Source organism: Trichechus manatus, unplaced genomic scaffold (assembly GCF_000243295.1).
Source record: "Trichechus manatus latirostris isolate Lorelei unplaced genomic scaffold, TriManLat1.0 scaffold00123, whole genome shotgun sequence".
Lineage (NCBI taxonomy): Eukaryota > Metazoa > Chordata > Mammalia > Sirenia > Trichechidae > Trichechus > Trichechus manatus.
This window is the reverse complement of record NW_004444059.1, coordinates 3,645,340-3,672,735: the sequence shown is the minus strand read 5'-3', so window position 1 is coordinate 3,672,735 and position 27,396 is coordinate 3,645,340. Positions and strand designations below refer to the sequence as shown.

The following is a 27,396-nucleotide window of genomic DNA, read 5'->3' as shown; positions in this document are numbered from 1 at the left end:
GAATTTCTTTATTCCATCCTTAATTTCTTCTGTAACCCAGTAGTTTTTGAGCAAGGTGTTTTTCAGTTTCCATGTGTTTGATTTTTTTCCCTTGCTTTTTTTGTTGTTGATTTCTACTTTTATGGCTTTATGGTCAGAAAAGATGCTTTGTAATATTTCGATGCTTTGGATTTTGTTAAGGCTTCCTTTATGGCCTAATATGTGATCTATTCTGGAGAATGATCCATGTGCGTTAGAAAAGAAAGTATACTTGGCTGCTGTTGGGTGGAGTGTTCGATATATGTCTACGAGATCAAATTGGTTGACTGTAGTATTTAGCTCTTCTGTGTCTTTGTTGAGCTTCTTTCTGGATGTTCTGTCCTTCACTGAAAGTGGTGTGTTGAAGTCTCCTACTACTATTGTGGAGCTGTCTCTCTTTTCAGTGCTGTTAGAGTTTATGTATTTTGGAGCCCTGTTGTTGTGTGCGTAAGCATTTATTATACTTATGTCCTCCTGGTGTATTGACCCTTGAATCATTTTTAATGTCCTTCCTTATCCTTTGTGGTGGATTTTACTTTAAAGTCTATTTTGTCAGAGATTAATATTGCCACTCCTGCTCTTTTTGAGTGTTGACTGCTTGATATATTTTTTTCCATCCTTTGAGTTTTAGTTTGTTTGTATCTTTAAGTCTAATGTGTGTCTCTTGTAGGCAGCATATAGACGGATTGTGCTTTTTTATCAAATCTGCCACTCTCTGTCTCTTTATTGGTGCATTTAGTCCATTTACATTCTGCGTAATGATTGATAGGTATGAGTTTAGTGCTGTCATTTTGATGTCTTTTTTGGTATGTTGTTCAGTTTCTTTGTTCCACTTAATTTTCTGTGCTGAGTCGTTTTTCTTTAAGTATTTTCTTTTCATCTTTTTCATTGCTGTTAATTTTGTGTTTGCTGAGTCTTTTTATTTTTCTCGTTTTTTATTTTGACTTGTAGGATTGGTAGTTTCCTTCATGGTTACCTTAATATTTACCCCTATTTTTCCAAGTTTATACCAGCCTTTTATTTCTTTATATCGCCTTGACTTCCTCTCCATATGAAAAATCTATGTCTACATTTTTTAAGTCCCTCTTTTTTGTTTTAATGTTGTCACCTTTTACATATTGACATCTGTTTCCCTATTTTCAGTGTTTTAGCTTTGATTTACTTTTGTGACTTCCCTATTTGGGTTGATATCTGGTTGCTCTTTCCTGGGTTCTAGTCTTGCATTGTTATCTGATGTTACTGATTTTCTAACTGGAGGACTCCCTTTAGTATTTCTGGTAATTCTAGTTTGGTTTTTGCAAATTCCCTAAACTTCTGTTTATCTGGAAATGCCCTAATTTCGCCATCATATTTGAGAGATAGTTTTGCTGGATATATAACTCTTGGCTGCTAGTTTTCTTCCTTCCTTGGCTTTATGTATGTCATTCCATTGTCTTCTTGCCTGCATGGTTTCTGCTGAGTAGTCCGAGCTTATTCTAATTGACTCTCCTTTGTAGATGACTTTTCATTTATCCCTAGCCACTATTAAAATTCTCTTTATCTTCGGTTTTGGCAAGTTTGATTATAATATGTCTTGGTGACTTTCTTTTGGGATCTACCTTATGTGGGGTATGATGAGCATCTTGGATAGATATCTTGTCATCTTTCACAATATCAGGGAAGTTTTCTGCCAACAAATCTTCAACAATCTCTCTCTATTTTCTATTACCCCGCCCTGTTCTGGTACTCCAGTGACTCGTAAGTTATTTCTCTTAATAGAGTCCCACATAATTCTTAGGGTGTTTTCATTTTTTTAAACCTTTTATCTGATTTTTCCTCATATAAGTTGTTGTCAAGTGCTTTATCTTCAATCTCACTAATTCTGCCTTCTGCTGCCTCAATTCTGCTCCTATGACTTTCTATTGAGTTGTCTAATTCTGAAATTTTATTGTTAATCTTCTGGATTTCTGACTGCTGTCTCTCTATGGATTGCTGCAGCCTGTTAAATTTGTCATTATGCTCTTCTCTAATCTTTCTAATTTCCTCTATTGCATATTCTGCGTTTTGCTTAATTTCCTTCCTAATTTCTTGAGGAGTTCTGTATATTAATCTTTTGTATTCTGCCTCTGGTAATTCCAAGAAATCTTCCTCCTCTGGAAAATTTCTAGGTTCTTTATTTTGGGAGCGTGCTGAAGCCATCATGGATTGTCTCTTCTGTGTGGTTTGATATTGACTGTTGTCTCCGAGCCATCAACAAGTTATTATATTTACTCACTTTACGTGCGCTTACCATGTCCTAGCTTCTTTTTTTGGTTTGATATGCCCAAATACGCTGCTCGTATGAGCTAGTTTGATTATTGGCACCTTTGAAGCTCTAATGTCTTGTCACCAGTGGTTAGATCTGTTACTAGGTATGTGAACTCAGGAGTCCACCCACTCCTCCTGTACGGATTCGGCTCAGGTGCCCAGGTAGATAGCCACCAAGTGTGTGGTACAGGCTCTCACTTACAGTCCTAGTCAAGCATGGGTGATTGGCGTAGGCACAGGCATCTGGCTGCAGCAGGGAGACACACTCGAGCAAGGCAGGGGACTGATGGCCATCCCCGAGTGTCTAGGAAGAAGGCGTGTCCCTGCTCCCTGGAGCACGCAGGTGGGTGGGTTTTACAGCTGCACTATGAGTACCTAATGCTGTTGGCTGTAAGGACTGGGGGGCACCTCTTATTCATGGGCCCCATCGCAGGTGGCTAGGTGGCATGGGTAGAGCCACCAGTCCTCAGGCCCCTGATGCAGGTAGGTGAAGACACTGCTTAATGGGCAGAGCAGTGTCAAATGTCAAGAACCTGCCACTTCACAGCTGAAACAGTTAAAGTTAGACTTCTGGCATATACCCTGTTGTACTGCAGTAATGAGGGCCTACACTGTTGAGATGGGTCCACACAAATCTATGCAGGGGGAAAGGCACTCAAAGTACGTGGATCCCTTATGCCTGTGCCTAGGCAAAGGAGCTGTGCATACCCTGGGTACCTGGCTTAGGGGAGCTAGCAGTTTATCTTTTCCTGTTTGTTAATTTGTTCACTCTCCAAGGCAGGGAGAATGGCTCCAGGCATGTGACGGATCCTATTTCCAGCCCAGGGGACTCAGCAATTGCTGAAGCCGGTCAGTGACCCAGTGCAGAGCAGGGAGTGGGGAGGTAAATGGGAGAGAGGTTTTTCCCTAAGGAGGGTGTTTTTGAACCGCACAGTAGGCTGTACGCAATTACTTATCTTTCGCGGATCAAGGGCTGCTTCTCACTGGTTCTGGGTGGCCGTGTAGACTCTCTGGTGCTGGGATCTTTCCCAGTGCGGAAAACACACCTCCCGAGCACAGCTGCTTGCCTGCCTCACCACTCACCCAAGAGCTGCTCAGGACTGAAGGGTTCAGACTGTCGCCGGCTCAGGCCTGGCAGCTTCTCCCACTTCTGAACTGTCTCTCCCTCCTCCTGCCACTGTGTCTGGTTCCCCAACTCTGCCTTAGATATTCAGGGCTCCCAGATTGCCAAATATAATTGAATCACTTGTTTTTTGGGGTCTTTGTTGTAAGAGGGCCCACCGGAAGCATCTGACTACTCTGCCATCTTGGCCCCGCCTCTCCCTACACCCTTTTTTAAACCTTCTAAATCTATGAATAGGAGGCCTGGTGGCACAGTGGTTAAGAGCTTGGCTGCTAACCAAAAGTTCACAGTTTGAATCCACCAGCCACTCCTTGGAAACCCTATGGTGCAGCTCTACTGTCCTGTAGGGTTGCTAGGAGTTGGTATTGATTCAATGGCAATGGGTACTGGTAAGCCTATGAATAAGTGCTCAAATGTCCACAAAATGAACGTACCGACTTTGAGAATTTGTTGGTGACTCAAAAATCTCTCAGAGGCTACTGAAAAGCATCAAACATCTCAAACTATTTCTAAATTCATGACAAATGTCTGACTTGTATGGGAACATCCAGGTGACTGACATACATACATATATAAAATATGCAGAGCTTAAGGCATGTAGCAGAAAAGAAGCTTTACAAGCTGGGGCCACCAATTCAAGGTGCTACAGGATCTAGCAATTTGGAGATATCATGATTATTATTACTTTATAATGCAGCTTCCATATATATTGGGGGTCAACGTGTGCTGATTTATGTGTAAGTACACACATCATCTCATGTAATCTTTTCAATAATCCTCCGAGGTAGATATTATCATTCTCATTTTCCATAAGAAAAAAAATGAGATTCCAAAAAGTTGAGTAGTACAATTAAGGCCAATGCCCTTTAAAATTACATCAAAGATTGTCCAAGTTATAAGTGGGCAGGGAAGAAGGTGGGGAGGTGACTGGAGAGTCATATTAAAACGGCAAAATAACCTGGGATAGAAAATATTTCAAAGGCATGTATCCCTGGATCCTGAGATGCTCCCCAAGACCCATCCCCAGAGAATGGGCCATCAAATAATGTTACTAATGGAGGTGTGCTGCGTATGAATGATATTATTACGAAGTTGGGGAGGTGGTTAGGGGAAATAGAGGAATACTGCATTAAATAAACTACTGGAATCATCGCCTCTCCCTATTGCCTCCACCTCCGAAAACATGAAGACAGGGTACTGCTCTTTACAGCAGCTAGAAAGCCCTAGAGGACAAAGGGGAACTGGTGGAATCACAGCTCAAGAGCAAATAGCTGCAGCTCAGTCCTGTCTTGCTACTACTGCAGTCCTACAGAATCTGGTTCCATGAACAGTATGGCGTTAATTTGTGGGATATTTAGGCTCATTCTGACCCATCTGAGTCTCTGGATCATTGACTGCATTCTGGGTGGCTTCCTCTGTCTCGTGTCCTTTCACCTGATCACTTCAGGAAGCTCTGTAAAGGCCATTCATGCCCAGTGCTGCCCTTTGCTCCATGGGGGCCTCTGGACCCTGCTGGGGTACCAGCCCTGCTCTCTGTTTCCTGTTCCAGCCTTTACTCCCAATTTGGGCTACTCTATGATCACAGCAGGCAAAGCAGTGCTATATCCACCACTCCTAATCAGCCATGTTATTGAAGGTTTTATTTGTTAGTTTACATGATCTTTCTGTATTAAAAACTAATTCAAGCCTAATGTTCTTCTGATTTTGTAAGAAAGTTTATAGCAAAAGTCCATGAAGCACCACTGAATCCAGATGCCTCAAGGCCTTTAGTAAAAAATATATAAGATTTCAGGAGAATTTAAGCTGGAGTTACCAACAAAGCTTTCAGAAACAATTTTTTTTTTTTTTTTTTTTTTGCCCTTTTATATAGATTCAATAGCTTCTCAGAGATAGAAGAGACCAGAGGTCATCTGTTTAGTTCAGGCCTGTCCAACAGGCCGACTAAGATGCCATCAGCTTCCATAACTATTTCGTCAAACGTAAGTTACTTCACTTTGAGTCTGTGTCTCTGCTTCCTGGAGTCAGCTTTCCACAAACTGTGGGATGGTTTTTTCTGTGGCTCATTTTCTTCTGCAACAGCACTCCCAACAGCTGCAATTTCCTGTCTCCTATCTTTCAGGGATTTCTCAATTTCTCTTACACAAAGAGCTTTCTTATCCTTCTTATTTTCAAGTCTGGGGATGTGGGATGTGCGTGTATATGCATTTACATACTTTCTGTGGATTTGAGGTCTGGAGAGAGAAAATGTAGCATTTGCCTGTCCTGACCTAATTTAAACTAAAAGTCTATCCTCCAATCTCTATGTAATCTATAATATTTGGGAATGCTACAATATTTCATTAGCATACAACTAGATTTGCTAGAAATTTTTCCCTTATACTGAGCCCAAATTTAACTTCCCTTAAACGCCATTCCTTGGTCCTAATTCTACACTTTATATCTAAATTGCATACAATACATGTTTTTGGAAGATAACTCTCATATGCTATCTTTTCTCTTCTCCAGGCCAAACATACTCAATTTCTTTCAAACATTCCTTACCAATCACACAGATCTTTCACCAGAATAGTTGCTGCCTACCGCCTGACCTGGTTTATATATTCTAGTTTGTTCAATGCGACTTTTAAAGTGGGCCTACAGGACGGAACAGGTGTAGGCAATCTGACTAATAGAGTCTGCTAGGACTATGAGCTCCCTTATTTTGGATATTCTATTTCTAACGCACAATCCAACATCCCCACATCACTCAGTAAACACATAGTGAGCTGGTAGTGTATCCCTTTCCTATCGTGTTATAGTCAGCCAATTCTCCCCTATTATGCATTTGTGCACTTGCATTTGGAAACCTTAAGTCAGGATGTTGTAAGCAGCCCTATTAGATTTCATGTTATGTTCAGAGAAGGGCTGTAGACAAGCTCAGGGACAAGCATCCTATATCATAAGCAGTTCCCCCAACTGCTTATGAACATTTGGGGAAAAAGGAGACTCTACTCCAGGAAGCCTACTCAAATACTTTCACTGCCTCTCTAGAACTGCTGAATAGAGCCATCAATTTGGAAAATCTATTGTCTTTGAGTCTCTGACTCTTTTAAACACTCTTCTTGGTTGACTGAATGTCATTTATCTATGGAACACCCTCGTCTTCACTATTGAGAAATCAGGACCCATAATCAACTTATTGTACAAACTAATGTTTTAGACAATTAGGCTTTTTTCACTATTAAAACAAAATGCTGCATCTCTCTGAAGATCTTAGAGATCTTACAGTGTAAGAAGATCTTACAGTTTCTTAAAGGAAACTTTTATGCAGCCTTTTGTGGATTTCTATATGTCTTGGTCAGTCTCCTCAGTCAACTCCTCACTCCAGCTGAGAGCAATAAATGAGAACATAGCCAGGTGAGGTGGTAAGAATATTAATCAAAGCAATACCCATCTCTGACAATGAAACTCACAGGATCAACCCATATTCATAACCATGAAATTAACGTCCCTTCCTTGCTGCCTTCCACGAAAATCCTAAGTTCAAACTTGGAGAGTATATTATGCCTTTTTAAGTTTTAACAATAAAGGGCAGATAGTAAAATGGTCTCAAAATTTTCCTGGCTCAGATTTTTATAATGCTGCTCCAAATTTAAGGTTTGTCTTTTAAGGTGTAAAATTCTTAAAAGGTCAGATTCAAGCTAAGTATTCAAAGATAAAATGAAATAATTATCTGATTGATTAAGTCAATTAGCCAGTCTACATAATTAAGACTTCTCTATTTTTTTAGGTGGTTTTTTTTTTAAGGTCATTATCTGCATAATTTCCACAACTTTCCATTTCATTTTAGCCAAGGAGAAATATGTTATTTTGAAAAGCACTTTATGAATGTAATATCAAAGGTTTTCCATACACTGCTTTGGGAGAAGGAAGGAACTTTTACCACTGCCTTTTCATTTTTCCCCACTATGGGTTGTGCTTAAATAGCCTATTAAACGATTTACTATATGTGAGAAGGGCACTCTATGAATGATTGTTTCCATATTGCAACAATGAGTCAATCATAAATCTAAGAAGTTAACAAGAAAAACTAAATCAGTATTAAACAAATGAAGCATATTAAAACAGCCAAAATGGTATTTCACTCACATAGTTACAGATATGTTGATCACCTACTCTTTCAGAAAGAGTGAATGCAATATTGAGAAACGATGAGGGCCACTGATTTCATCAGTTATTATAAATTTTAGTATAAACCTTAATTTTGGCTGTCCAAGCGGAAACTTAATACAAGTTTACTTGGACAGTTCATTTTCCTTCTTTTGTATAATGGAAAAAATTTTAAATGCTTGGGCATAAAAATCGTTGTTATAAAAATGAAGAAAACTAGTAAATGACTTAAATAAAAAGGACTACTGTGCAGATGTAAGCCTTATTAACTGCTCCTAGGTATCACAGTTATTTATGTAAAATCTGGATTGACAGCATAATTCTACCATGTCATTATTATTTGCTGCCAACAGGAATGAAAAGCATAAACACCATCGTTTATTAAATACACTTGTGGCATTTCTAAACTGTTTTAAAATGCCAGCTTCAGAAACGGAGACAAATCAAGTGCAGCATTCTCTATCCTTGATCTGAGCTGTGCTGATTTTCAGCTTATACATTTTATTTTAAAAAAGAGAATTAATGAGCTTCTAGAGATAGACACCACAATTTATAACGTTATGCAAAAGACACAAAGCAGGAAGGACTGAGAAGCAGATGGCAGAAAACGACACTTGCTTTTTTTCAAGCAGCTGAAAAGATGAAGTTATCTAGCAAGTGTCTTCAGAATTACTTTTATGCCTGTTCATTAAAATAGCCCAAGAATTAGTATATTTTATGGCTTAATCACTCTTAAAACGTCAGTATAAAATAAATACACACACATACATGTGACTGTCCACCTGTTACATGGAATTTTTTTTCCCCATTTCCACTCACCTGAACTGCAGTGCCAGAGATTTTCGAAAGAAAAAGACCAGTATCACATCAGGGTGAAATAACTAAAACTAAGCGTGGAACCTCTTTTAATCTCTACCCCTAAAATACAATACCAAAGATTTAATTCTACACAGATGCCACTGTGATATTTGGGTTTTAAGACTTTGCTCCAGAAATCTTTTCCTGATACTCTAATGCATGGTGATAAATGTCTCCTTAATCTGCCTAACAGATTTCAATTGCCCTCAAAGGAGACCACCTTGAAGGAGTGAGTAAAAGGTTTAGTCATGGTTTCTATTTTTCTATTTGAATTCAATACATTCTACTTAAATGGACAATTAATAGGTCATTTCCAAAATAGTAGTATATCAGTCCTGGTTAATAACAGTCCCTACAATTGATAAGGGGCCCTATGTATTCAGCAAGTCCCTGTATACACTCAACTCATCCACTAAACCCCTTTTCAGGTGGACAGAGTTATATGGGAAGATGAGCTAGAATGAGTCTATAAAAGTCACTTTCATTCACTGCTTTATTTTTCAGTCAAGTGCTTTAAATGGTGTCCAGAAATTCACTTGGAATTTGAGACAGGAGAAAAGACTGACACACAGAGCCTTGCTTTATGACCATACAAAAGGGCAACTGACCCTTGCCCAAGCCTTTTCCATGTGAAATGGTTCCTAAAGTTCATCTGCACAGTGAAAAATTGTGGTGAGGTCGCGTGTGGATGAGTCAAGTGAAAGTGACGATTGGTTACGGTTCTGTCATCCTTTGTAACTGGGCGCTAGTGATGTAAAATGCTCTGTGGGAAAATATCAGCCCCCTAAAGAGATGCTCAGAAGCTCGCAGCTCATTAAACGGTCAGCATTTGCTGCCTCACTTGTCAGGAATCATTCTGTCGAGCAACTGTTCTCCTGAAACATTCATAAAATACAGGCACAGAGGCAACAGGGACCAAAATTCAACCGTGATAGAGCTCAGTGCTTCAGAATGACTCAACACCTACTTCACTTTTCACCTGACAGAGCTGTTAACCTGAATAAATGCTTTCTCTTGGGCAGCCGAAATAAATGCGCCCTCCGCTGGACTTCTTTATCATAAACTCCAATTCTCTGCCTCCATTTTCTTATTTGACCTAGAAACCTCAAGACCAAGGTGAATTTTACTTACTTTTAGTTCATTTTTTTTCCCTCTGAGTGTGTGGGGGTGAGGGGGCTCAGGCACTCTGCAGATGTTTGAAAACTGTCATTCTCACCCTGCCCCAGAAACTATTAAAACATTGCTTTTATACTGTTTGGAGAAAAGTTCTTCTTGAAAATATTTCTTAAGGCTAAATAGTTCTGGTTGGTTTTCTTCAAGATGATAAAGAGGAGGTCTTTATCTCCTTTTAAAATCTTGACAATTTTAAATTATTTTCTGTAGATACCTAGTCACTTTCTATGTCTTATTTTAAGCTGAAAGGAAATTTTATACAGCACAATTTCTTAGCCTTTCCTTCCTTTCTTTTTTCTTCTTTAAACAAGTATTGCTCCACATTTCAAAAAGAGCCAAACTGGTCCCTCAGAGATCTTTTATATCAAATAGAAAACAAGTAGCTTTCCTTGGTGTGTCAGCCTGGATTTCAATGCCATTAGAAACAGCGCACAATTGCTCAGTGTGCTGAGGTTTGATAAATCTCTGGAAACCTCCTGAATAGGATTGCTGTGATTTTTAGTGAGGAATTAGCTCCTTGCCATTGCATTACCAATTAGTTTTCCAGAGCACATTAAATCTTGCTGCTTTGGTTTACAGAATAACTGAGGCATTGCTGATGAAGCATAAAAACTTACTTGGAAAAGCAGTGGGGGATGCAGGGCGCCGACAGGACCCACCACAGCATGCTGAGTAGAATGGCGAGGAGCTCAGGAAAAAAGGTTTGGAAGGCGCTGCAGAAAAAGCATTGATCTCATTGATTATCCATTTCTTTTAGACAATTTTCAAAACTCTAGTTTCCTAAAAGCCAGTGAGCAAAAGTACTTCATTTTCTGAGTCTGAGTTAATTAGTTAGGTGTAACTTTTACTGAAATTAAAATCATTTTAAAGTTAACCTTTATCTGTCAAAGAGCTTGCTAAATCATCAAGATTTAGAAGATATGGTGGAAAAGCTCAAATAAATTATCAAACACCAAACGTAACAGGTCATTTTCAGCAAGGTTTTAACCATAAATATTAGCTATTCCTTTATTTAAAATCTAGAGCAACACTGTTCAATAGAACTCTCTGCAATGATAGAAACGTCCCATATCTGCACTGTCCACTATGAGCTCCGTTAGCCACATGCGGCTCCTGAGCACTTGAAATGTGGCTAGTAGGACTGTGTAACTGAATTTTTAATTTAAATTAAATTTAAATAGACACATATGACTAGGGACTATCATGTTAAATAGCAAGCTCTAGATATACTTACCAAGAAATAATCTGAATGTTATGTGCTCAAGTTCAATTTCTTAAAGAGATTATATCACTGTACTGCTTATTTTCACAAAGTGATTTTGAAATACATAGTGAGCTGGATTCCAAAGTTGGTAACAGTTCTTTTACTGAGAACTCCCAAACAAAAACTGGCATTTTGCAAACACATTTCTAATTCCATTTAATGTTTAAGTATTTGAGAATAACATTCTATCTCAAGAGAAATCTAGTTAATCTGAAAGCATTTCTGTTTATAGTATAGAGAGTTGCCACATGATTCTGTTCTGCTCATTTCATTAAACTATGCTATTAATAAAATTTTCAACAGACATATATGAAATAGTTATCACTACTGTTATGAATGCAATAACTGAAACTTTAAACTCCTTTCCTCAATAGATGAAATATAGTGTGAAGGATGGCACAGAACATTAACAGTTTCCTTTATTGAGTGCTTACTTTATGCCAGGCTTTGGTTAAGTACCTTAAATATACCATGTTCTTTAATACAATGGGTTTAATACAATATAAATACTGGTTGAGATTTCCTGAAGGTCGGCACTATCATAACATACCCAGCAGAGTGCCTGGAACATTCTAAATAGTCAATAAATTTTCAGTAAATGATTAAATGATCTGCAAAACTAAGAAATAGGAAACTTCTACTGCTCTTAAGCATGAGGATCAGGAGCTAACCCCTTCCCTACTTCCCCCACACATACCCCGTAATATAGTATTTTCCAGAAGAGATGGCCTTGAAATCTTAAGCATGACTTGAAAATATTTTTTACTACTCTTTCTTCATATTCAAGTGGCAACTTCTTTCTTTTTCTTAGTCACATAAAATGAATACTGTTGTGATATGACTACGTATCTTTTTCAAGCACACAGTAATTTCAGGCTTGTATATCCATCAACGAATAAGCATGTGTTTATTTTCACCAATATCTTTAAAGGATATATCAAAATAAGTATATTGTCCAAAAAGAATTTTATAGTATCTCACAGTCATAAATGCCTTAAAATTGAAAATTATAAATGTAGTTTTCTTCCTATACTAAATGGAAAGTTGTCAATGTTAATGTTTTCTGTTTTTTAATAACTGGATTTTCAAAGATAAAGGTCTGTTTTAATGCTGTTTTGAAAATATGACAACCAAGCAGAGGTATGAAAAGGAGACTTGCTTTGGGTTCAAAAAGTTCTATTTTTCAAAAAGTTTAATTGCTACTTTAAGTTGTTCTAACATTGTCTATTAAAAAAATTGAAAAATGATAAATCATTTCATTTAACATCTTAAATAAAATTTACAGGAGTATGGGGTTATTAAGTCAGATTATATTTTCCATTATTTCTATAGATATATGAAGAATTTTGAAAAATGAAAACATATTTCTAAGTATAAATGTTGCTTCATTATGTTTATTCTCAAGCATTTCTGTTAAGTAACTTATTTCACTCCAAAACAAACTCCACAGATAATTAAGTTATGGCTGCTGTGTTGTTTGACATTTTTTAAATGGAGGTAGGAAAAAAAAAAAAGGCTGAGCAGTGTTACATTTACACAGATCTGCATAAAATTAAAATTACCATGTTAGCTGAAAACGCAATTAGGGAAACATTTTTTGCTAAATCTAGAATACAAAAAATAAGATAATACACTAGTAATATCATTAAAATAATGATGCAGGATATGTATAAATTACAAGTTTTCCTATTCTAGCCAAAATGTTTCCCAAATAGTCTAACTCCACAGTTTTAAAAATGAAAAACAAAATTTAAATTTAAAAAATTGATGGTTTGAGACAAGTGATCAAATGTAAACTCGTTTGTGATAAATGCTTTTAATGTAAAATTTAACCAGAAAAACAGTATTAATTGACCTTCAGCCTGTTTACATTGCTATCTATCACCCTATCTTAATTAAGTGATGCTGTTACCAAAATGACACACTATCTACAGTAACAACTCTTGTTTTGGCTCAAGAATCGGCTTTTACATTTTGTGACCCGACCAGGCTAAGTTCTATTGTGCAGAGACTCTTCATTCTAAATCACCTCCTTGACACACATATATTTACACAGGAGATTAGTCAATTCCTGATTGCTATACATAAATACACCTTGTTTAAACTGGTTTATGTGGAAATCACTGTGAAATTCCAATTAAGTGCTCCATTTTTTTTTTCATGTGCTCCTACTTTGACATAAATCAAATGCTACTCTGGCTGAGCATGTGATTGTAGCAGTCCTGAAGAGCTTTAGAAAATAACTATTTAAAACAATGCAATGCAATGCATTAGATACACATATATTATATTTTTAAACATTTGTAAATAACATACTTTTTAAAGCAATCAAAAAGTAAACTCAAGTTTGACAAAAACAAAGTGATAAGCTGACAGATGCATTAAAACTCTTTTAATCTATTAAGAACTATTTGAAGACGCTCTGAAAAAAAAGGCAGAAAACAAGGCAATTTCACCCCGGATGATATGCATTTCAAAACCCACCACTGCTGTCTACATGCAGTTACTTTATCATTTAGCATGTTAGGAATGATTCGTTGTAGGCTTACCAAACAATATTTATAATGATAATAATACTTAGGGAGTGCTACTTTACTTCAGGCACTGGACTGGCAGCATGTTTAACATACTGTCTCCTTCATTCATTAACGTTCAACATCAAATGGGCATGCATCTGGAATACGAAATATTGAAATATGAAATGAAATGAAATATGAAATGAAAGCAGTCACTTTCAGCAAACTTTTTTTAAAAAGACAAGAAAAACAATAAATATTTTAGTATAACATTTAGTTATTAGCTGTGAGGGATACGGATTTCATGCACAGAGACTCTTCGCCAATTATTCAGTAAGAGCTGGAGCTCGGAATGGGGACACATCTCCCACACTTTCCATAACAGAAAAACAAATGGCTTTTCCCATGGAGAAAACACACATTGGTCAGGTTCTACAGTGTGTGAAGTTCCACTAGTATAACACTTCAGAATACTCCAAGTTTTGTACATTGCCAACAGGTCTAACTTTCAGATTCTCTGGGAAACTGTTACAGGTTACAAACAAATGACAACATTTTTGGAACTAAACCAATGCCTGTGTGAATCCAAATGACTAAAATTCACTTAGTCACAGAAAACTTCACGGACTTTTCACTTCTTAATCAGATGTTTTGACTTGTCTGAAGACACAGAATCAAAATATCTATTAATTACTTTGAATATTTAGTTAATATGGGAATTGGTAGCCAACCTAACGGTGGACTGCCCTGATAATTTTTAACTTAACTAACTACATGGTTCTGTGCTATAACCAACTCCAAAGTAAGGATGGTAACAAGTCTAGCGACAGAGAAATTTTCTTTAAAATTTTGTTGTCTAGAAAGCAATATTTTTTTAAGTTTTTTTTTTTTTTTTACTATTTTCATTCTTTACTGATGTAAAGAACAGCAGGTTATCTGAAAAGGGGTAAAACCACATTCTTTTCATTGTCCATGCAAACTGCAGTACTGATGGACTTGAGCTGCCTTTCAAAGCAAGAACACTAAAGGCCACTAATAAAACCTTCAAATAAATCTCAGGAGCGCATCACAATGCTGTGTAGATTCGGCAGCATATTTTAAGACAAATGAGAAATGAGAAAGATTCCTAGATGCCGCAGTAAGGCAATCAAGGGGTTTAAAAAATGCCTCTGTGGAAGAGTAACAGGAAATTAAATAATTTCAAAAGGATGGTTTTAAACACCTCCAAGAGCCAGGTACATGGCCACTAGGAATAAAGCAACCTCAACTTCTGACCTGAAAATAATACAAAATTGAACAGACTACCTGGAGTAGGATGGGCCAAAAAAATGTGTCTTTAAAGAATGGCAATCATTTGTCTTGAGTAGGTGTACCTAAGAAATATCAATTATCTAATAGGGTTTGATTTATTTTACTGCCCAATCTGGAAGTTAAATTGTCATTTATGTGATCCAACTGCAAACCTTGTTTTAAACCACAAGGGAAAAAGCAAGTTGGGTAAATTCATCCTTTACCTTTCTGCTCATCAGAAAACAACAAAAGTCAGCATTTTTGCCTCAAGAGTATTTCAAAGACAGAGAAACAAAGGCCTCAATGCTCTGGTACAGCTCATGAGAAGATAACTCAAGTGCAGTGTCTACTTGTTGGAATCTGTTCTTTAATTCAGTGCAAATATTTACTGCGTATCTGTCAAGTGCCAAGTACTGCACTATGTGCTGGGACTACAAAGATGAAAAAGGACTGTTTCCCCTCCTGGAGGAATTCATGTTTTAATATTCTTTAGCTTACAGATGTAAATCTGCTGGTCAAAAAAATGAAATGTAAATTTCTCAGTACTCCTTAGTATGCCAAATTCAATTCTGGGCTGTCAAGCTCAAGGCATTCCACAAGAAGGAGACGGGATCTGAAAAAATTCATATTTTGTGTTTCCCAGTAGTTCTCAAGCCTAGATACACATTAGAATCACCTGAGGTGCTTTTCGAAGCTGCAGATGCCTGAGCCCCAGGCCAGTTTGATTAAATGAGGCTCATTAGGAATGGGTCCCTTAGCATAGTATTTTTTCAAAAGCTCCACAGGTGATTATAATGTGTAACGAAACAATGTCTGATACACAGCAAAACCAAAATAACCAAACCTGTTGCAGTCAAGTCGAGTCTGACTCATGGCAATCCCATGTGTGTCAGAGTAGAACTGCACTCCACAGGGTTTTCAATGGTTGTATGGAAGTTGATTGCCAGGCCTTTCTTCCTTGGCTCTGCCGAGTGGATTCAAACTGTCCACCTTTCGATTAGTAGCTACGCACAAACCGTTTGCGCCACCCAGGGATAACAAATGTTAGCCTTTGTTATCACCATTATTATGTAATTTGAGATAAACTATAAGACAACATATAAAAAGAAGCAAAATTTCTACTGAAATACAGAAGTGAGAAAAAAGAAAAGAATACTACTAGGAAGGCCAGGTCAAAGAAGGCTGTCAGCAGGGAAAAAAATATTAATTTGGATCTCGGTTTGGAAGGATTTAGAATGGCAAAAGAAGAGAAATTAAGGCATTCCAGGAAGGAAAGGTTGCACGAGCAAAGGAAAGAAGGCAAAGATGCTGATGGCATGAGGGGCATGTTAGCAAGACCAGACTGACTGTTGGGACAAGGCCAAAAGGCCAAACTGGGGAACATTAAGCAGTGGGATTAGAAGAGTTACATGCAGTTGATATAATGAAGGTCTTGAAGGCCAAATTGAGTATTTGTATTTGATCTAACAGTCAAAGGGGAAACATTAAGGTTTTCCTGAGTAGCTTGGTGATATGACAAAAGCTACATTTTAAGAAAATTCAACTGGCAGTGTTGGATGAGCTGTATTGGAACAAAGGGGTTAAAGAGAAGGACCTTATCACAGTAATAATACGCTGTAGCAATAGGTAATGATAACCATTTGTTTCCACACTGTGACCAGTATCTTCTCAACTGTCCTCACAATGACACCAATGGGTGGATGGGGTCTGGCCAGTATTCAGGGGCTTCTCCTCAAGCTGTGGGACTAGTTTATTCTAATCATCAAAGGTGACCAGATCACCACCTCTGCTGCCTCGCTCTTCGCGAAGTCTCAGTTCTGAAAAAGTGAGCTAATTTTAGAGACATCCCTGTCTCTATTATAAAGTGAGTGTCACAGAAGAGAATACCATGACAGATTAGTACCTGTAGCTCTCAAAGCTCTAAGAACCTTTGTGAAGGGTCTTTAAGCTCCCAACTGTACCACTCTATGTGATTAATTACTGCATTGATCTACTTCAGCAGGAGACAGACCTAGAAGGAATTGTGTCTGATGGTGGTTATCATGATTTCACCCTGTGGCAAATTTAAAATAACTGCAAATTATGTGATACTCCTCCCATTGAGGGGTGGGGTCTATTTGTTCTCCTCCTAAATTAGGGATGGTCTCAGTGACTTGTCTGATCAAGAGAATATGGCAGAAACAACATTCTGGAACTTCTAAGAATAGGTCATGAGAAGCCTTGCAGCTACTGCCTGAATTTCTTGGAACACTTGTTCTTGGAACTCTCCCTTTCAGAACCCAGCCACCATGCTGTAAGAAGCCCAAGATAGTTGGAGAGGCCAAGTGTGGATGGTGCAATGAATGGCTCCGGCTGAGAACCCAGTAAACAGCCAGTATTAACTGGCAGTCATGTGAGTGAGCCATCTTGGACATCCAGTCCAGCTGAGCCTTCAGATGACTACAGCCCCAGCTGACATCTGACTGTAACTGCACAAGAACCACCCGGCTGAGCCCAATCAACCCACACAACTGTGGGAGAAAATAACAGATTGTTCCTTTAAGTTACTACCTTTTGGGATGGTTTCTTTCACAGCAATATCTCTTTTTCCAATATTTTACTTTATGGAGGAATAGCAGAAGGAAGTCTTTCACATTATTATTATTATTATCATCTCAATGGGCATTTTAGGTATGTTCTTAAAAGTCAAATGCTGACCTTAACATCTGTTCTTATTTTGAAATGCAGAAAGAGAGGTTCAATGTGGTTATGACTTGCTTGTTGTTGTGTGCCTTCGAGTCAATTCTGACTCATAGCAACCCTACAGAACAGAGTAGAACTGACCCACAGGGTTTTCTAGGCTGTAATGTTTATGAAAACAGATCACCAGGTCTTTTCTTCCATGAGAAAAGGTGGGTTTGAACTGCCAACCTTCCCGTTAGCAACCAAGTGCTTAACTGTGAATTGCTTCCAAAATCAAACCTGTTGCCTTTGAGCTGCTTAGGGTTATACAATTAATAATATAAAGACCTTAGACTTGAATCTAGGCTTTAAAATTATAAAATGCGGTTAAAGCCAGCTCAGAAGACTATACAGTATTTTAACATTTACCCAATTTGCCATTTATGCTTTAGAGCAGGCACTGGCCAACTTTGACTATAAAGGGCCAGACAGTAAATAGTTCAGGCTTTGTTGGGCCAAACTGCCTCCATCATATTACTCAATTCTGCCATTGTAATGCAAAAGCATCCATAGAAAATACAAAAACAAGTATGCGTGGCCGTGCTCCTGCTTTGAAGAACTGCACTACCTTTCTGTTTCAGGCCAAGCATGACTATAGAATTGGTTCAATGCACCTAAACTCAAATTAGCCTTAGGTTAGTCTGTTAAAAAAGTTGCCGGTAGTCATGGTTTCTATTCCCTTCTTAGTAGACATAAATATTCTCAAAGAATAACTTACTAACTCCTTTATATATCTTAATTTAAAAAGTATTACAGATTTAATGTTTTAAAGAACAAGAAATCTGTCCTTCTCAAGAAAAGTGGTAGAAATGTACATGTTATATATTCTATTTTTGATAGTCACTTAGAATTAATAGAATTAATGTTGTTATGGCATGGTGCCTGAGTATATGAAAAATCTCATCTTCAAGATATTTATAAACAAGAAGGCAATTAAATATTCAGTAACATATAGAAAAAGACATGAACTTTTTTCTTTTTCTTTTGCTGGATGCTTTGGTTCTGAAAAGAAAAGTTGAGAAACTTATAGAGGTTTTTTGATCTTTGACTTCAGAGAGAATTTTAGTCCCTTAAGTTTACTATTCACATAACTCACAAAAGTGTGCCCCTGAAATATTCCCAGCTAATAGTTGGTTGACAGAATGAATAATGCTATTATAAATGAAATCAGTGACAGTAACTTTATATAAAGTGATGAATCACTCAACTTTGCCAAATCAAGCCCTGACTGGAGGCTAAAAAGAATGAAAGGCAAAGATTTCATTAAAAGTGGAAACATTACTGTAAGTAAAGTAAAATATTTTGGAGTAAAATAGACAAGGGTCTGGTAAGCATGTTATGTGTTAAGGCAAAAATCCAATTTCTTACTAAGAAAGAATAAAATAGAAACATACTCTAATGAATTCTTAAATGAGGATTCTAACGAGATTTCCTAGATAAAAATCATATTGTTTCTTTTTACAATTTGCCTTTTTTATTTCTGGCAGACTTCAGGTGCATTCGAATGAAAACTGAGTTATTTAAATTGACATAAAAGTTGTGTACTTTCATTAAGAAAAATCATTTTAATCAAGAAAAAACTTTATTCAGAGCCTCTGATAACCCAAGATTAAGTGGACAAACATCATATTCCAAAACTAAAAAATCCCACAGCCATCGAGTCAATTCCAACTCATAGCGACCATATAGGACAGGGTAGAACCGTCCCATAGGGTTTCCATGGCTGTAAATCTTTATGGAAGCAGCCTGCCACATCTTTCTCCCATGTTGTGGCTGGTGGGTTTGAACCGCTGACCTTTTAGTTAACAGCCATGTGCTTAACCACTGCACCTCCAGGGCTCCTAAACACCATATTAAGGTCTGCAAATTAAGTCCCCTTGAAAGATACAATAAGATGGACTCTAAAGTTACGGACAATGTCAACAGCAGAAATACGGTGGTGGAAAATAGGTTGAATGAGGAGTAAATGAAGTATCTGTCACTTGCTCTAACATAAAGACACATTCGTTTAAATGTTTTAAATATTTCACTTCCATAAAAAGTTTTCATAGAAAATAATTTCAAAGCATTTTATGAACACAACTATTAAATTGTGTGGAAATTGCTTCCTTTACTTTCAAGTTGCTACAATTTTGATCACTGTTCAGTAATAAACCTAACCATAAAATGTCTTCTTATAGCAAAGAAAGGCTTTTTCTGGTGGGCACAAAAACAGGTACTAGGTGCCCCAACCAAAAAGAAATACAATAGAATATAATGAAGTCTAATTAGGTTCCAATATCTGAGCGACAAGTGTAGTGAAAATCACCCTAGACAATGCCTTTAAATTGCCCACAACATATGGCATCCTTTGGCTCCATGCATGCAAACGATAATGCTCTGAATCCTAAATTTAATTCTCTGTAAATCCATACGCAGATTTCTGGGCATTCAAACTATTGTGCCTCTTAAAATAACCCTCAAATCCCTAAAGTGAATAGGAGGTAAGTGTGAATTTCTAAAATGTTCCTACTTGCCTGCTGGATTTACCCCTGCTATGCTATTAAACCTCAGTAGCTTCAATACATGTTAACAGATTGGGATTCACTTGTTGTTAAAGTAGAGACATGTGTATTGCAGGATGGAGGGGGTGGGGTGAGGGGGGTTAGGTTCTAAATTCGGAGGCAAATTAAATGCATATAAGTCGCTACCCCATTGTAGACCCACCTCAGGCATTATTTTCTAAGGAGTGTGGCTTAATCAGGATTGGAAGTAAAGGGACTGTGTACTAGTTCTGTTGGTTCTATTCACTGAAGGAACTTCTCCTTGAACCTAAGAAGTTTATTAACTTAGGGACCATACAGTAATTTTTCAGAGCAGGTTACTCGCAAACTATGTAAAAGTTAGCAGTAAGTTAATTTCAATACAAAGATATGTTCAACAGATTACAAAGAATATACAGATAAAGTAAGAACATGGTTCTGGTATTATCTACAAATTCACCAAAGGATAGTTGGGGTGACGGCCTGAGCTCAAGCAACCGCTAGAATGGTTTCCAACATCGTCCTGTTCTGAATCCTCCATTCCCATTGTCCTGGTTCTGAATCAGCATCATCAGCTTTCAAGACTGTGATTTTAGTTTGCCAAAACAAATCAAGAGTATGGTGTTAGCAACAAAAATGACAAACCTCTGGCTTAATAAATCTTATCACAAAGTCCTCAGTCAGACTAGGATCCCTACTTTGAGCACAGATCCATCCCCACTCTCTCCCAAGTCCCTAAACTGCAAGAGAAGCTATTTTATTTCATACTTTCAGTGTATCTCAATGAAGGAGATACCAGTTGGAACACAAAACATAAGTGCAGTAGTTTAAGACAGAGTCAAGGATTTTTATTACTTACATAATAAATGGGACTAGGAGACAAGAAAACTATAGTGCACATTAAGTATTAACGGTAAGAGATAACCGTAGCTGGGTGTCAGAAAAAAATAACTATAGTTCTGGATCCATTTCTGTACTACACAGTACAATTTACTTGGAAAAAATTACTTTTTTTAAAAAAGTACAGTACAACTTGCCTATCCAGAATGAACATTTGCTTTCCAATCCTTTTATTTTGACCTAAAAAAACTAATATTTTCAGCACACAGAGTAGATTTAATAAACATTAAAGAAAATCATATATAAGGAATGCTTTTTATAGCAAACATTTCCTAAAATATTAAAAGTAACAAATGTTATTTAAAAGCAAGATTATTTGTTTCACTTACTTTGAAGAAAACTGATAGTATAATCAAGAGAAATTTAAATTTATTCAGCTTTCACTTTTCCTCAGTTAATATTTGGCCAAAATTCTAGACCCTCTTTTACATATAAAAACATATAAATGTTTCAATCTAGCCCAACATTCCCGTAATAATGAGTTTAAAGAACTTCTGGAGAAGAATCTCCAATGATTAGGATTTACTCACAAAACCTCCCAGTTTCCACTAATAAACTACAACAGATCCAAAACATTTTTTTTCCAGATACAACCCCTGGAGGCAAACTTACTTACTATCTTTTGTTGCTCTAAATGTAATCCCTTTCAGGTCTTGAGGAATGCCTTTCGATTTTTACAGTTTTAAAACTACTCTCTATAAACAATTTGAGAACACGTTCCTTTCCTTGCCCTAAACAGTCAAAGACTTGCCAACTTTCAGGCATGAAACACTGACTGTTGCACTTTCATCCCTAACCTGTTAGTCTGTGTAATTGCTTGACTGTCACCGCCTTTCAGACACGTCTTCTAACAAGATGAAGGGGAGAGCTAATTTCTTTCCTTGTGGGCCGCGATACAAAATCACAGTCTGATTTATTATTGTGATATATGTTATTGGTTATCCCATTATCCCTTATTAGTTTCTCCTATTCAATGAAAGACTAAGATAAGAGCCTGAAGATGTGGGGCAATTTTTTCTTTCACACAAGCACAGAAGTTTAAACGGACATTTCTGAAGAACAAAATTAGCAAGTGAAATAATCATTGTACAAAAAAACTGGGATACCAATAGCTACCTCATTGGCCTATTATGAGGATTAAAGGAGCTAACAATTTTGAAAATGCTTGGTAAACGATGAAGTAGTATGGGAACATGGACTGTAAACTCCACAAAGGCAGGGACAGTCATCTGTTTTGTTCACAGATTACCCCAAGGGCCTAGAACGGAGCTTGACACATGGGAGACATTCAGTAAGTATTTGCTGAATGAACTATATATTAATAGTGGGTACCAAAAATAATGAAGCAGAAATGCATGTGGTGGCATAAATCCCTGCGTTAAATGGTGTTGTGTTTTACCAATGCACTAAAGGATAACTTTTTCATTTCTTATATATCTTATTCAACATTTAGACTGGTACACTCAACAAATTAAGGTTGAGGAAATACGAGTGGTCAAACTGCTAAAATTATTAAAAATCACATTTTTGTGATTCACAGCCAAGTTACTCTCTAAAACTGGTTGTTCACTGACAGTTCGGAGAGTGTGAGCTCTCTAAAAACAACAGCTTTTCTATCTCTTTATGCTCTCTGCCGAACATCAATCACTATTTCATCCTCACCTAACTTTCAGGTGATAGTTAAAATTGCTGGCACTCATTATAACTTCATAATTCTACACTGTATAAGAGAATTCCCACAACATTTGGTAAGGCAAAAATCCGTCATATGAATAACACTGGGGCAGTGTTCAGAAAACAACATTCTTTGACAAATTACAAAGATAAATGAATAAAATGCTGGTTGTAAGCAGGATATTTATGACAAATTTATGGGATTTCAGTGTTCTTCTGTAGATGTTTTTCTAGTTTCAAAAATTAGATGCATTCTTTACAGAATGATTTAACTAAAAATAAAAGATTGTTCAAATGAAAATTAAACAACAGGAGAACATCAAATCTTCAATGAGGACTGAATAAAATACTTAGAAAACTTAAACTATATTAGAATATTTCAAAGGGAAATATAAATTATTATATTTGCTTAATTAGTCCAAGAAATCATCTTTGCATTTGGACACTTTAATAAGTGTACAAGAATGAGTATCTTCTTGAAAATAAAAAGACTGTAGTTAGGAAGCCTTTTACCCATTAACTATTTTGAACGAAATGGATAGGTACATGAAATTATTTTCAAGGGTTAATGAAATATCTACATTTGATTTGCATTTACTTTACTTAAATTGAATCTATAAAATCTACAAAGGTAAAAATTAAGTAACTTTTTAATGGTGAGTAGTCAATCACAATCAGGAACAATTTAAGAATTCTTGAAAAATAACTTCCATGAACATAATGCCAAGTCATCAAAAGTTATGCAAATCACCTCTGATCTTAAAAATGTTATTTTTAAAAGACAATATTATTTATTTACTAACTTTTCTCTACGTGACCATGCTCCATTGATTTTTAATTTTCCTAATACTTCCAAAAGAACTAACTGGTCCAAATTTCCAAGGCACGAAAACTTTCCCTTAACTGTATTTCCTCCTCTCCCAGTGTGCAAGAGGCTTCCTAGAATTTAGATTTTATACTATGTAAATGAGACCGGTGCTTCTATAATTGGATTATATTTGTTCCATTCTGTTAGTAATCATTTTAAAACAAAAGACCAGGGCAGGTTCTAAGCACGTTTACTTCTATAAAGCCATTAGCAATAAATTTGATCCGGCAGTTTGCCGGAACAATGGAATCCGCTGAAAAGCGTCTGTTAGTCAGTATCGACTCCCTAACTCGTCCGGGTTAAGAGAATGAGTTAAGACCGTCTAAGGACGCACGAAAAAAAAAAAAAAATTAACCCAACTTATCTCAATTCCTGAGTGCCTAAGAGGCTCTTCCTTTCTATCATTGCCAACTTCAGCAACTCCTCCATAAGCTTTGGCTAATATTTGACTAAATTGTCCGCATCCTTCTTCCCAGTCCACCTGATTAGGTCTTATGCAGTAATTACAACCAACAAACCCAGATTGCCCTTTTTTTTGGTAAATCCTCATTTATTTTAAATCCTCTTGGTGAACTTCCTATTCCGGCTGCCAATTCAGCTGTTTCAGCTCAGCACGAAGAAAAAAATTCTGCCTTGATTTCCTCTCGCCTTAAGCGATACAAAATGTAAGCATGGAAAAAGCCAAAACCTTGCGAAACTCTTCTTCCGAAGATCTTTGCGCTCGTTCTTGAATGGCTCCGACCGTCCCAACGGTTTGAGAGGCGAAAGCCCCAGAAGTGGGCTGCGCGAAGCTCTCCCTGCCTAGAACTTTCCAGGGAGCCGCTGCCGCGCGGCCTTCGCGACAGGAAAGGGCGGCCTAGAAACGCTGAACTTGGGAAACCCGGTGAAACTAGCCCAGACACAACCGGGTGCCTCTAGGGTTTCCCCGTAAAGGCCAGAAAGTCAAAGTATCCTTACTACTTGAAAAAAAGGGACGGGCAGGTACCTGGTGGTACAAGATAGGAAAGAATCACAAGAACTAGTGGTCTCCTCCTTAGTCCCGAAGTGGCATCTCCACAAAAGGTCGAGATGCTCTAGGAAGGTCCCAGCCTGGCACGGGATCCTGCGCACAGGGACCGTCGCGCCCTCGGTGCAGTGGGCGCAGACAGCGCGCCCAGACCTCGGGGCCGCCCGACTGGAGGATACCAGGCGCTCAGGGGAGGTACGGAGTTGGCTCACCTGGGGCTGAAGGCTGGAAGGTACAGTCGCGGTCTCCCGGGTTCCGGCCCGACAGCCTTGCGCAGTCCGCCGAGGGGCCGAGAACATGAAAAGCCCACCGCGTGCCGTAGGGTGCCCCGGCGGGGCTAGCTTGTTCGGTCCCAGGGCACAGTTTGAGAGGAACAGGACTGGCGGGCAGGGGCCGGACCTGCGTGGCGGCGGCGGCTGCAGCAGCGGCTACAGCGACCGCTGGGCCGTGGGGCGGGGGCGGCTGCAGTCCTGGCGGCGTGGCGCCGCCGGCCCGCAGCAAGTTTTCAATCAAGAAACTCTTGCCCAGGTTGCCAAAGCCCGGCGCTGCGGGGAGGTTCAGGAGTGCGGAGGAAGCCACCACGTCCCAGTACGCGCCGGCTTGGGCGGCCACGGCGCTGGGGAGCATAGTGCGGCGCCGCGAGCCCGCTGCGCGCCGGCCTCTTGCTCGCGTTCCCCGCACCAGGCCCCGCGCGGCCACTTCTTGGCTGCCGCCTCCCGCAGGGCTTAGAGCGTGCTGAGCCGGGAGAAGGGGAGAGGAGACAGAGGCGCCGGAAGGCTTGGGACGGTATTATTTATTTCTGTTGAGCTTTTTTTTTTTTTTTTAAAGGGATGGGAGGAGTGAGGGTGGGAGGGGGAAGCTGTGCGTTTTTCCTGGCCCTCAGCGTAGGCTCTGGAGGCGCCTGGGGAGTCTGTCCCGCTCTCTGTGCAGATCTGGGCGAGTTTTTTTCTAGGAGGCTGGAAAGTGTGTCCAGCCCATCCATTCATGTCACCCGGCCCACAAAGTAATAGACGCGGCTAACAATAAGTGCAGCCCCTAGAGTCCTGGCTTTGGCAAAGAGAGGGGACTTGTAGCGCAGGAGGTGGGTGTGGAGGCAGCGTGAACATCGCGCGCTCGTCCCCTTCCAGCGGCTGGGCTGCGCCGTGGCCCTCGTCCCCGAGCGCCCTTCAGGCGGGCGGGCGACGCTCAGCTCAGGAGAGCGCTCCGCGTACTGCCGGTTGGACACCTCTGGCTGTCGCGTGTTGGTGTCACTTTTTCAGGAGCCGACAGGGGTCAAAGGGAAGTAAACAGAGCCTCTAGTGGCTTGAAGGATTGTTCTCATCAGGGAAAGTCCAAAGTGTTAACTGAGACTGTTGTGGTTGTACCAATGAAAAGTTACCATAGTGGGTTGTTTGTGTATTAAACGAGGCCCCTGTTTTTTCAGAGGAAATGTGTATTTCTTAGAGACCTCTTAAGAAATTTCTCAGTTTCCAGTAATTTATTTCTGTCACCTTTTAAGAAGATATATTTTAGGAATCTGGAAAGGTGCCTGTAACTCCTTCACTCCAAAAGAGACATCTAATAGATTTTCATCTAGAGAAGGGATCTTGGAGTTGGTTGAATGCCAAAAGACAGATGGTTCGGTCCAAAATCCAGGGAAGAAAAGCCATCACCAAGTTCAGCTAGCCCCGTGGTTGGGTAATCGTCCGCAGAGAGATGGGGAGGAAAACACTGCATTACTTAGGATTACAGTTGCTGTTCCCCCCACCCCCACCCCGGAAATTAGGGTATCTCATTAACAGTTCGGGAGCCATGGTGGCACAGTGCTTACTTGTTTTCGCTGCTAACCAAAAGCTCAGCAGTTCAAATCCACCAGTTGCTCCTTGGAAACCGTATGGGGCAGTTCCATATATGTTCTGTAGGGTCGCTTTGAGTCGGCATCGATTCAACGGCAATGGGTTTGGTTTGTTTTATGTTTTTTTTTTTTTTTTAACAGTTTGCTAAATGGAAACTGAACAGAAGAAAAGCGTAAGAGTGTGTCTTTGTGTGTGTGATTAGAAGTCCCTTTAAAAGCACCTCCTTTTGGAAACCATCTATATCAATGGAGTGTTAAAACTTACTTTTCTGTCAATTAACACTTCCCATTCCCACTCTCCTTGCCAAATTTAGATGGGTTTATTTAGAAGAAGGTTTTTTTTAAAAGCAGTCTGCAAAGTTTGAAGTCACATGTATAGTTTTCCTTTTTATCCCAAGAATAATTTGGTCCCTGGCTTCAGTTTAATTAAATACTGGCTTCAGTTTTCAGACTTGTGAGGAATAGATACTTTCAAATGAAATAAATTTCCTTTTAAAAATCGCCTTTTGGTGAATTGGTTTATGTTGCATTTACATTAGCTTTGTCCAAGCTTTTTTTTTTTTTAATTTTTTTACTGTACTTTAGATGAAGGTTTACAGAACAAATAGTGTCTCATTAAACAGTCAGTACTCATATTGTTTTATGTCATTCGTTAACAACCCCACGACATGTCAACACTCTCCCTTTTTGACCTTGGAGGACCTTTTTTTTTTTTTGGTGAAAATATACATAGCCGAAGATACACCATTTCAAAAATTTCTACATGTACAATTCAGTGACATCGATTACATTCTTCCAGTTGTGCTGCTATTCTCACTATCCTTTTCGAAATTATTCAATCACCATTATCTTCAACTCACTGTCCCCTAGGCTTCCAATCAAACGTTTTGAGTTGCTGTTGTCAATTTGATCTCAAATAGATCATTGTTTTCTTTTTTTGTACTTTAGATGAAGGTTTACAGAACAAATACTGTCTCATTAAACAGTTAGTACACATATTGCCTTATGACAATGGTTAACAACCACATGACATGTCAACACTGTTGCTTCTCGACCTTAGGTTCCCTATCACCAGCTTTCCTGTCCCCTCCTGCCTTCTAGTCCTTGTCCCAGGACTGCTGTGCCTCATTAGTCCCGTTTTGTTTTATGGGCTGTCCAATCCCCGGCTGAACGGTGAACCTCAGGAGTGACTTC

General features: G+C 38.6%; 1 protein-coding gene across 1 annotated transcript in view; it reads right to left on the bottom strand.

Moving 5' to 3' along the window:
• Positions 1–24,995, bottom strand: part of DBX2 (developing brain homeobox 2) — a 38,746-nt gene extending 13,751 nt beyond the window's left edge. The window contains exons 1-2 of the mRNA XM_004384601.1: positions 24,581–24,995; positions 10,225–10,320 (exon numbers count right to left, since the gene is read on the bottom strand). Of these exons, the coding sequence (XP_004384658.1) occupies positions 10,225–10,320; positions 24,581–24,995 (511 nt within the window). The remainder of the gene's footprint in view (positions 1–10,224; positions 10,321–24,580) is intronic.
• Positions 24,996–27,396: the final 2,401 nt, after the last annotated feature.